At 37.4% G+C, this 12,725-nt stretch overlaps 1 protein-coding gene across 7 annotated transcripts in view; it reads left to right on the top strand.

Annotated features, from left to right (window-relative positions):
- LOC102229945 (neurexin-2-like) overlaps positions 1-12,725 on the top strand; it is a 167,429-nt gene that overhangs the window by 27,156 nt on the left and 127,548 nt on the right. For all 7 annotated transcript variants that reach the window (XM_023341840.1, XM_023341842.1, XM_023341839.1 and 4 more), the window contains exons 2-3: positions 7,455-8,541; positions 10,888-10,908. In XM_023341840.1, coding sequence (XP_023197608.1) covers positions 7,839-8,541; positions 10,888-10,908 — 724 coding nt within the window. In that variant the 5' untranslated portion in view covers positions 7,455-7,838. The remainder of the gene's footprint in view (positions 1-7,454; positions 8,542-10,887; positions 10,909-12,725) is intronic.

Here is a 12,725-nt window from a genome sequence, read left to right as displayed (position 1 = left end):
TCCTATTCCCTGCAACACTCACTCTGTGGGGAACCAACACGTATAATCAGTAATTGCTGACCCCAGGGCCCTTCCTCTGGTTACCTCTGAGCTTCAGCAGCAGCTCATCCATTCTTAATCTCCTGTGCAATACAATACTCTTAAAGATTGTGGTTGGATCTATTTAAGAGAATGTTTCGATTGGTAAGATTATGTTTAATTGGTAGAAATTTTTAGCTTCCTTGAGATTTTGATGTATTATACGGCTACATTTTTATGGCCAGTAGCAACAGCCTGAGATTAATGGTTGTTGTCGGACAGCAGTATCTACGATATCGCATTCTTGAGACGTGTCATAACTATTATCATCATGAATGTCTCATATATATATATGTGTGTGTGTGGCAGTGTGGCATATAACAAACCTAGCAACACACTGTTGCAGTGTCCAAGATGTATGAATTTAGCATATTGTTTAGATTGTTTTTGGGGTCTTTTTGCTCATGTAGCATGACATTAATCTAGTCAAGAAAGCTAAGTTTGCTTTTAAAAGCAGTACGATTTATGTAAAATCAATTTAATATAAAACTGCAATAGAGTAACTTTGTAATTATGTAGAAATTCTACTTGTAGTTTAAAAATAAGTGTAGAAAACACATCAAAGGCAACAATTATTGAGTTATTTCTGCTACTCAATTTACATTAACTTTAACAATTCATTTGAAAAACATTTTTCTACTTTGCCATGAAATGATGAAGAGCAGGACCCAAATGCAAGGAGAGAGCAGGCAGGTGAAAATAACCAAAATTAAAGAATGCTTTTCAAAACCTAAGGCCAAAATTATATATTGGTATGGGAACACCAGGAAACAGACTGCTGGCAACAAAATGATTTGACCAAGTGAGAGATTTTAAGCTTCAGAGTTGATTGCTGAATATGGAAAATATGGTTGACCAAAACCTGGGTGCAGCTGTGAGGCAATGCAAGTAACTCAAGTGGACCTGAGGAGAAACGGCTGCTGGATTACACAGGAAATATCAGGCTGTACTAAAATAAAGCTGAACATAAAATCTCTAAGGTCATTGCAATAAATAGACAGCTTTTTGTTACTATTACTTAAATTGCATTTGTTACTGTAGATAGTTATGTTTTACTTTTTAAAAGCAGCACAGATAACACAAAAATAGATTCAACTCTATTCAAAGCTCCACATTAATATTTAGTTCCAAACAGGAATTAAAATAGCAAACGCTTTAAGTTTAAAGACAGGCTAATATTACTAAAGTGAACTATTGATTTATCTTTTGTGCAGTTGGTCTATTATGTTTTTTGCTTTTTTAATCTGTTTTGCATATGCATGACTTTTGCATAGTGTGTAAAAGAGAAACAGAATATTCTCTCTTTAGCTTCAGGAAAGTTTTTTTGTTCATCAGACTGCAGTCCAAAATCTTTAATACTTTGATGAAATATGAGTTAATTTAATATTTAACAAAAGCACTGAAAAGGGTGTCGAAAGAAGTCAATCTTGCACTCATTTCTTTTTTTTTTACACTAATTGCAATTCATGATTGCTTTTCCCAGTTAAGCAATAAACCTACTAAGGCAGCTATTGTCAAAACCTGACCTGTAAATCATTAGCCTTGCTTTTGTTTTTACTGGGTTACTATAATTCTCTTTTTAATCTCTTTTTAAGAAATTGATTTTAATTTATTGAGGTTCAAAAAAAAGCAGCAGCAAAAATTTTATCTTGCACAAATTAACAAGCTGTTAACTGTCACTCCTGTTTTAACTTCACTCCACTTGTTGCCAGGCAATTTTAAAGTTTAATATTCCTGTACAAACATTAAGATGAAAAGCTCCTCAATATATCTCAAACCTACCAGAAACGTATTCTTCCTCTTGGCGGTCTTATGTTTACCAGCCAAAGGTTGCTGATGATTTCATGCACTCTGTGTGCAACTCTTCAGTATTGATCCTTCGAATCAGTTGCACTGAGACTTTGGAAAGCATTTCCTCTATCTTTTGGGTGCAAAGAGACTATTGACTCTTTTAAACGGCATCTGAAGGTGCTTTTATATAGACATGCATTCCGTTAACTCTGTCGCTTTGATGCTTCCTGAATCACATATTTAAAATTTGTTCAATGTATTAGAAGGTACAGAAGGCTCTGGGGTAATGTTTTCAATTTCTCTGTTTTTAGTAATTTCATACTTTAAAATCATTGTTACTAGAACTTTTTAAACTTTGAAATAAACCTTACTTACATTAGAATCCTATAACCACAGTCTTGCTTTATGACACCTAAACTGTATTTGTGAAAATAAAAAAAATTGGATTCTTAATTTTCCATAAAATATATGTTTAAAGTCTATTTGTAAATGATTAATTTTGACTAGCCAGACAAATGTAATGGGACAATGTTTTTTGTGAGCTGCTTAGTGTTTTTATGCAGGCTTTGAAATACGAACAATGCACAATCAGTATTTACCATGGAATGCATTTAATATTACTCTTAATGCTTGTTATATAAATGTTTTAGTTGGTTAATGGGCGTACAGTGCAGTTCAATGGACTTGCCAGGGTTTAATAATACATGATGGTACACAGCCTTGTTCTCTTATTGTGTTATTAGTGTCTTAGTGTGGATAAAAATCGCAACTGTCCTTAATTTGAATTATATACAGCTCTGGGGGAAAAAAAACATTGCATTGAACCCCATGAAACCCTCCTGGTTATTCCACCAAAGACTGATTTCTGAACTCTTCCTGAATTAAAACATTAGTATTGTTGTTTCCAAATGAATGTGAACTTGTTTTCTTTGCACTGTTTGAGGTCTGAAAGCACTTAATCTTTTTCATTAATTTGACTATTTCTCATTTTCTGCAAATAAATACTACATTTTTGGTTGGGATTTTGGAGAAATGTTGTCAGTAGTTCATAGAATAAAAGAACAATGTTCATTTGACTCAAAATGCACATTATAAACTCATTTTGAGTTCATTTGAACTCAGTACCTCATAGATATAAACATATGCTTTATACCCATAAAGAGTAAAGTCAGAGAAACGGTGCAGTTCGTACTGGGCGCAGATGATCTGACGGATCTCAATCAGATGTTAGCCTGGAGAAGATGCCTGGCATTTATATACCACGGTTCAATAAAGACTCATTAAATAATTGGACAAATCGGGTTATCAATGACATTACAGAAACTGGAGATTTATCTAAGATTGTTTTAAAGACAATCTCTTGTGGCAACTTGCCTGGCAACCATTGTTTTAGCAACAGTGCAGTAGCTGCAGGCATTTCCAGCATGCACTGGTTACGGTCTACAGGTGATAACCAGCTTTAAGGCTAAGCTGAGAAATGTGGTTGTCAGGCAGAATTGTTGCCACCCAAAGAAATTATCCTGGAGTTGCTTAAGTCTCCCTTATGACAAAAATGCTAGAAAGGTGATGCATAGATGAAATTAATACAAACTGAGATATTTTGCAAAGAAGGATGGGCTAAGGTCACTGAGTTAAGATGTGGCATCAAAATCATCATCAAAATGTGCAAATTTATGTGATTAATTTTTATAGTTTTTTTCCCCCTGTTTCAAAGGGTTTATTTGGTTTTCTGTTGAATTTTACAGGATAAATGTCCCATTTTATGGGCGCAAACCTTTGAAGCAATGAAGCATGCACACAGTTTTCACAAAGGGTGTGTGTAATTTTGAGAGCCTCTGTGTGAGTAAAGTTTTCCATTGTAAAGTGTTACCAGGCATATTTTATTTTCAGTGACGTGCGGTGAGGTTCATAGCTGGTGAGGCACTGACTTCATCAGAATCAGATTTACAAATAGATGCATAAATTGACAGCAGTTTACAGGTTATGTTTCACTTCTGCATCCTTACACATACAAACTGTAGCTCACAAAATCTATCGCTGCACTTGACTTGCTTCCCGAATCGTTTAGCCTAGCTCGCTGTCACTTACTCGGCAGTTGAGGAGTGAACAAGACGAACGTCTGGGATCTTGAGCGCCCCCTGCCATGAGGCAAGAGAACTGCCTGCCTCACCTCGAACCTGTTCTCTGCCGTTTATAATCGCTCATTACACGAAACACGTTACACAAACACAGTTGGTGACAAAAAGCACTGTACATTATATACATAAGCTAAATTATTGGAAATAAGTTCACATATTAAATTTGTTTAAACCATTTTATTGACGCCGTACAGCAACATGCTCTCTCCGCTTAGCAGCCAGCGCAGAGCCAGGGGTTGCGCAATCCAAGGTGAGGCAGAGCTCGCTGCTGCCTCACCGGCATCGCTTCCAAGCATTTGAATGGGAAAATAAGAAAATTCAGCGATTTTGAACAAATAAAAATCGAAATTGGTGAAGCTACATGAAAAATAAATATTTTTTAGTACAAACCACCGGATGAATATAACAATTTAAATTACTTTATGATTATATATTTTCTTTCTTTCCATGATGGCTGGTGAGGCACTGCCTCACCTGCCTCCCCTGACCGCACGTCACTGTTTATTTTGTAGATGTTCTGTTTTTATTCGTCTTTTATGCAACTTAAGGAGAAAATCCAGCAGCCTCAATGGATTAAATTCGTGTTTTCAGGGCTTTTCGGTTGGCAGAAGATAGAGATGCACATTTGGCTGTGTTATTGTTTTGGGCACAGGTCTCCAATTTAATGACATTAATTTATAACCCCGGATAAATGCTAGAGCCCATTGTGCTCATGATCTGTAATTGGCCTGCTGCTTTTAATGGAAAAAGTGGATGTTATCCAGTGAGAAAAGCCATTAGATGTACAGAAGGCTCTGGGCCATTTTACAAGCATTGCTGTTAAGTTGTCACAGAATTGCAATGTAACAGGCGCCACAAACACAAAGAAAGACACTTTAAATTCTACTGCATCTATATAATGTTTTAGAAGTTTTCTGTAGATTTTTATTTTCTTGTTTTCTGTTTGCATTGGACATTTTATTTAATTTTCTAAAGCTGTCTTTAAACAGTCGTTATAAACTGAATAAATAATGTGAAGTGCTACTGTGTGGTTTAAAAAAAAACCTTGGTTTCTGAAGAGTTTACTATAAAATACTTTTCAAATATTAAAGATGTCAAAGCCCACAGTTCCTATATGAGCTCGATTCAGCTGGTTTGCTGGATAAGGATTTGATTTATTTATTAAATTTTTTTTTTTTAAACATTTGTAGACAATTGACATTGACCGAGCTGCCTCTCATAGCTCTTGTGGGGAATCGCTGTCTCTATTAGCTTAGCTGTGGGTGCCATGTTGATAGAACTGGCTGTAAAAAAGATAGAGGATTATTACTGTAAAAACCCCACAGAAAATGTGGAATGCGGAATCAGAAACAGGCTTGAGCTGTTGCACAGTCTTCTTGCTGTTAAGAAAATGTGTTTGTCCTGCCTTCATGTTTGAATTTTTATACCACTCGCTCATTTTAATGAGTACAGGCTGGAGAAGGATCGACATGCGATGATGCTTTAAACCTGAAAGGTGCCGCAGCCCTCCTTATTTCAGCGTGTACAAAACGACCAATGTGTTGTTTTTCAAAATCAATACAAACCCCGGCTGTATCAGAAATAGTATTTCCCACACCGTGCGTGACCCTGACAAATAGCAATTCATTCTGCAAGGAAAGTGTCAGCTTTTATGACCTTCCTCGATGCAGCTGTTCCCTTGATAAACCTGTCTGTCAGTAAGTTTTTTTCAGCCTACAGCAATCTGATACTTTGGTAAGAAATTTGGATTGATCTTGTCAAGAAATCTCTGTTGCACTTCTTCTATTCATTTTAATGTTTTTGGGGGGTTTTTTCCCCTAGGAAGCCGATTTTGGCATCAGTTTGCTCTGATTGATTAGAAGAAGTCCCGGTAGCTGCAAATATTTTAGAATGTTTAAAAGGAATTAAATGCCCTAAATAAATTATACTCTAATTTGAATGGGACTGTGTGAGCTAATGTATTCTGGAGAAATCATGAATACCTACAACTGTTTCATTCTTTTGTGAAAACTGTAATCGATTGTGGCTGTTGATTTTGTGTTTCATCGCTTAATTGGACCATACAAGGGGTTTGTTCTTTTATTTTATTATAATAGCATTAAAGCAGCTTTGGGAAATGAGCTCTACCAAGCTGTGTATTCTGTACACTCCATACCTACAGTTTTTTATTTTGTTGTTGTTCTCTTGCTAAAACGTAAATATTCTGGGAAGAGTAGACAGAAGGAATCATTCACATGAAATCTGAAAGTAAAGTTTTACTTATTTTATGAGTTGTAGTATTATTGTACTAGGTCTGGTCCCATTGTATCATTCCCATCCTTCAATTCTAGCATTACTATGTCATGTCAGCGTTACAACACAAAACTACCGACTAACTTAGTTTCACTCGATCTGCCAGCGACCTTGAAAGCACATTTGAATCTAAAGTACATGAGCCTGCACATGGTACATTTTTTAAAAAATTATTTTTTGATCACTTTTGCATGAAATGGGACTATGGTGTGATCTCACCTTATTTTTTCACTTTGCTGATATCCTTTTTGTTGAAGCCAATATCTCTTGTGCCAAAAGTGGGAAAGTAAATTAGGCTAATTGAAGTACTGCCTGGCCATTGTGTGTGTGATGAAGGTGTACCCCTCCATCACATACACAAGGCTTCACATTGTGTGATTACCAAGTCACACAGGTGCAGGTGAGCTCCCCATGGCACCAGGACAAAGATAAACGATAAATGGATCAAACTTATGTACTGTTGTGTAGGACTGTGCAATATTAGGAAAACTTGTGAAACGGAATATTATTGGAATAATGATATTTAATGATTTAGTCTGGTGTTAAAGTCAGGGGTTACTTCAGTGGGACGTTATTCTAAATGATTGTTGCTAAGTACAATATGTGATAGCAATATAGTAATCCTTTTCTAGTCGACAGAAAATAAACATTTATATTTACTTTTCTTGTTTATTTACAGGCCGACTTGTTTTGCTCATTTGTACCTTCTCTCTTTGGGTGCCAGGAGGAACCTGTTAGGGGCTTGATTTTTTCAAGGTAGACAGCCTTTATGTTGTGCCAACATATTTTTGTGGGTAATTTTCAAACATCCCACTATCATTTTAGAAATTAGTTGACTTTAGCTGCTTTCTCCGTTTGCTTGGTTATGAGGGGATATGGTAGGCTGCCAGATTTTAGAGAGCCCATTACTAGTGGAAAACATCTTTTCTCTAGTCAAAATCTTTGTTTTTAAAAGTTGCCCTTAAAAGCTTCTAAATGCTGATTTCTGAATATATTACTCTGATCTCCATAGCTCCCTCCTTAATAATTTGTTAGATTTTTGTAATTCATTTGCCACGGTATTGGTAATGAATGCAGATTATTTACCTTTTTTGTGCAATCACAGGCTCATAATGCTTCCAGCTATTCATTACACATTCTTCTTTCATGTTTTAGGATATTGGGATGCTGAGCAGAGTGGAGGCTGTACCTAGGCTGCATGCCTAGCTAACCCATGGAGAACTGACAGGAGCAGTGCTGGATGGAGGCCAAGTCACTGGATGGCGAAGACGAGGAAGCACACAGTACTGTGGATCGCTCGCATTGTTTGTTCTCTTCCTCAGATGAAAAGTAGATGCGCCTCGATTGTCAAGAGATGGCAAAAACAAATCAGGATAGGCAGTCAGTGCTGAACAAACTGTGCTGCACATAGAATTTTAAGTGTTTTTTTTTCTTTCGCCAATTTTATGGTGACTTCAGAAATATTATAGACATTAGATAAAATTCCCTGATTAAATTGGAGAACACACAGACGCCAATAGGAAGCAGAGAGAAACCACCATGGGCAGCTGTAAACGCGAGGTTTCCCGGTTTTTGTTTTTAGCGTGTTTAGTGTTAACAGGAGTAGCCTTGGAATATGAAGGGGTACCTGGCCAGTGGACTCGCTATGCTCAGTGGGACGCTAAGACGACAGGCGAGCTGAGCTTTATTCTGAAGACCAACATCACCAAAGCCCTGGTCCTCTACCTGGATGATGGCGGGAACTGCGACTTCTTGGAGCTCCTGATCGCAGACGGGAGGCTTCAGATGCGATTCACCATCCACTGCGCAGAGCCGGCCTCCCTCCACACGGAGACGTATGTCAGTGACCAGCGTTGGCACAGAGTCCTCCTCACCCGCAATTACCGGGAGACCCGATTAATGCTGGACAGTGAGGAGAAAGTGGCCGAGGTGAAGTCCAAGAGGAAAGAGATGGTTGTGGCCAGCGACTTGTACGTCGGTGGGATCTCACCCGACGTGCGTCTCTCTGCTCTGACGTCGAGCACCGTCAAGTACGAGCCCCCGTTCCAGGGCTTTGTAACCAATTTAAAAGTGGGAGATGCTCTGCCTGTGCTGCTGGATGGTCAAGCCGTGCACAATGATTTGGAGTACATATGTGAGGCATACTCACCCTGCAGCAACCAAGGCCTGTGCTCTGTCAGCCAAGGAGAGGTCCTCTGTGAATGTATCAATACCAGCTATAGGGGAAGGTACTGCCAAGAAGGTGTGTAAACTCCAATCTTCTTTCTTCTTTCTGCAAGATGTGTGAAAAGATTTACAGGCTAGACGGAGTTTCATTCCGTAAGCAAGACCAGACACTGTTTTAAAATTCATAGCAAATCTATTAATTTGAGGCTCATGCAATTATTAATCTGAGTCTCTCATAAGTTGCAGCCGCTGAAAATTACCAAAGTGTTCAAACGGTACATCTGCTCCAGGAAAATACATTTTAATCTTCAGCTCTATTATACAAATGCACCTGATCTGTTACAGCCTAAAGACAAAACACACTGATTTCATATTGGGCAACTCATAAATCACATTGACATGCTGTATTTCAGAATTATTCTTGTTTTTGTCTTTAGTTTTGCTGACTGGTTCACTGTTTATGTCATCCTTATGACGATATTACTTTTAGTTTGCGATCTTTTTTTCCAAGGGTGGAGTGATTATACAACTTTAACAAAGTATTACTACTTTAATAAAGTATATTTGTTAATTTAAATTTTTCTTCAAAAATGCACAAATATTTACATGCACGCACAATGTTTGTTTAGTGTTCATTTTTTTAAGGAAAATTAAAAAAAGGAATTAAGTAGCAGTATAATTCTGACTGCTAAAGTCTTTGAAATTGGTTTCCTTTCTGATATGGAATCAGCTCTGAATTATGTTTCTGAATTTTTTCAACAGGTTTGAGGTTAGAGTTTTTGGAAGACTTTTCCAGACCAAACCAGTTTTTACAAATGTTTGGGTTCATGCAATTATCTCCTTATCTCAGGCAACTGCTGAGATGAGGCAAGATTGACCTTTCACCTCATCTGTCCACAACTGTCAGTAAAATTAGTTTGATACAGTAACGCTGCCACCTTTCTTCGGTCTTCTATATAATCTTCTTGGTGAGTTCACCTTTATTTATACAGGTAAATCTTGTGGAGATCCACTGTCTGCTTTTCAAGAGCACCTGCTTTATGCAGACAAACAAAACTACAATATGTTAAAACAGACAATCTTCGGTATATCCTATACAACAGATTAACTGAAAAAGTACAACTGAGTAAAGACAGTAGCAATAAAACATTAAGAACAGGAACTTAATGTGGATGGTTGATCAGTGTGATCAACCATCCACATTAAGTTCCACACTGGATCTACTGTGGTTGGCGGCTGGTGCAACCGTTCCAAAGCTTAAGATGGACACAGGTGGCTTTGTGCTTGGAAATCAACTCATTTTAACAATCTCTACCCTTTCTGCCTCAGAGAATTGTAAAATATTCAAACCGAATTGTACTTTAAACTTGTTGATGGCTCCAAAGAGGGCACTAGCCAAATTTTAGCGGAGATGTACATATTAGTTTGATTGTGTGGATTAGAGAAACTCCTCAATTAAAAATCATTGAAGATGTATGTTTAGTATTCACTCCACCCTGGGAAAAAAAAAGAGTGGTCTGTTATGTTAACATGACAAACACGCCCATGATGGGTGCATGCAGACTTCCGAGTGGATCTTTTGTAATTCTTTCGTACTAAACAGCAGATGCTACCATCAGCTGCATTTGTTTGGCCCATAAATGGTACCAATATGTTATTAATATCCCCTTCTAAACATATAGTTCCAACTCTCATTGAGCTCCTGGGGATAATCAATAAAGCCCACTTAACAGCAATCCAAGACAAAGTGTGCTCCAGCAGTGCTCGCAGGCTGCTCGGTGAAGCAGTTATCTTCACAAGGCAGAGGATTTAAGCCGTCTAATGTGATCGGTGTTCGCATCTTTTTTTTTTTTCTTTTTTAAATGCTCAGACATCTAACGGGCCTCCCAAAATGAATGTCATTTTCTTCTTCTGGAAAAAGCTGAGCAAAGAATTTAGCATTATAAAGTGAGCTCTTAATCTCCTGCAGCTCGGAGCGGAACGTGTAAATGCAGAATATACTTTCCACTCTGCACTTAAGGTTTGCTGTTTTATGAATGTTAGTCATTAAAAATATGACTGACGTGGAAACTATGCGGTCCAACCGCAGGGTTTCTTTATAGTCTAAAATACTAAAGATCCCAAACTGCGGTCCTTTTAATTTAACAATGATTGTCTGAAATTCATTTATGTGCCACAGATGTGATACAATGCCGCCATTAAAGGGCATTAATTTTATTGCTGCGAATATAATGGGCAAAAAAATCACACCCCACCATGCAAGGCTGAATTGTTTTAGCCAGCATGTATTTTCTTATTCAGAGCAACAGCAAGAAGATATATAACATAGCATGGTGAATCCATGGTTTGGTATGCACATTTCATGTATTATTCTGTTGTCAACATTGTAAACATCAGTTTTCTGTTCTTTATTCCCCTGCAGCTGTCCAGAGAGAAGTTGAAGGTAAGGAAATGCATCCAATAATGAGCGCAAACGGAGAACGTGGCCTGTTTTATGGTGATGTTCTTATTTGCAAAGGATATCACTTTAGCATGACTGTGTGAGAGAGTGTGTTTGGTTATTATAAGGTTGTTATTTTCAGTTTGGACTGCAGTTCCAACATCCAACAAATTAAGCTGAGCTGAGACATACTATTGCCGGTCACAGGGTCACAAAAAGGGAAAAGCGTCTAATGTGCTCAACGCTCATTGTGTACATAATCAGCGCGCTCAAGGTGACTAAAGGTCTACAGAGTGCGTGGGTGTCACACAATATGGACAACATTCACAAACTCCATAAAGGAGCAAATGACAGTGCAGAGTTGCAATTCAGTTATTTATGAATCCTTCGTTTTCCTGCCTCTGCAGGGCATATTTTTCACATCTTAATTACTTGTTATGAGGTTTACTTTGTATAGTGTGCCATTAAGTGCTGAGGTCAGTATGTGTGCAGTATTAAACTCAAAATTACTTAACTCACCATGACTGATCACTGAAACCTTAATAATCAACTTGTGTGTAATAAGATTTAGAAAGATGGTTTTCTTTTCATGAAGGGGGAAAAAAACTTGTGCTACTTCTACTGACTTCATTTTGGTTTCTAATGAGGTGCCCATACCGAGCTGAAAGGAAGGTTGAGAGTGAGTTGGGAAATTTGTTTAGTCGACATTGGAGAGATACATCCATCTCCCCCCAGTAAGGACTCACGGTTCTGGTGAAAGGGCAGCCAGCGGACTCAGGAGACCAGTATGAGGTGTGCTGCTCTGGTGCACGTTATAAATCACTGTAACTTACACAAGATGCCAAACCCATACACACACCTGTTTTCTGAAGTACTACCTCTGGCACACACTTGCCATACAACAGCAAAATAGACAAAAAATTCATACCTATTGGATGTTTTTCCATTTTGTCACATTACAAATACAAAATAAAACATTTTTCTAAGACAGAAAAAAAACCTGCATGATTTTCTACATTGTTTCACAAACTAAAACCAAAAAACTCTGGCCTTGATTTGATTTTATTTAGGGTTATTTTGATAACCCTAAATAAATGCCAGCACTGCCAAGCGCCTTCAGAATGAATCTGGTACATTGAGTCAACCTGTGTGTAGAGTAGCAGAGATCTTAGGAATGGGCAATATTAAGTAAAAAAATAGTTTATAGTATTTTGTGTTATTTATTACAATAATGGTTAAAAGAAGCCATTAAAATTCTCTGCAGTCTAGAAAGCAATTATAGAGCTATGACTGTATGTCACTGCATACAATCATAGCCTCACAAACACAAATGCAGCTCTTAAAGTTCCCTGATCTTTATGCAGGGATACTGAGATAAAGTTCCATATTTTTCGGACTATAAGGCGCACATAAAATCCCTATATTTGCAAAAAAAAAAACGGTAATGTGCCTTATATTCCGGTGCGATCGACAATCAGCAGGAAACTAATTCTTTTTTATATGTTAAATTATAAAGCATCATTCAGTCGCAGCAGGATGTTCTGTCCTCTGCTGAAGATTTTTTTATTTATTTACTAAAATAAATTCTTACCTGACTTTCAGATCTCCTGCAATGTTTTTTATTTTTTTGTCTTTTTATGTGCCTTATGTATGAACAGTGTACCGTATGTTTTATTATGACTTTGGTAAGCGACGAAGCCACTCCCCTTGATTGTCAAAGCATAGGTAAATTTGTTTCAGATTTTTATGAGAAATTCAAGAAAACCAAAAGTATGGTTTTCTTTCAACTTTACATTTATGCAGTGCTTTGTGTTGGCCTA

This window comes from Xiphophorus maculatus, chromosome 11, assembly GCF_002775205.1.
Source record: "Xiphophorus maculatus strain JP 163 A chromosome 11, X_maculatus-5.0-male, whole genome shotgun sequence".
NCBI classification, from domain to species: domain Eukaryota; kingdom Metazoa; phylum Chordata; class Actinopteri; order Cyprinodontiformes; family Poeciliidae; genus Xiphophorus; species Xiphophorus maculatus.
This window is presented reverse-complemented; position numbering and strand designations above follow the sequence as displayed.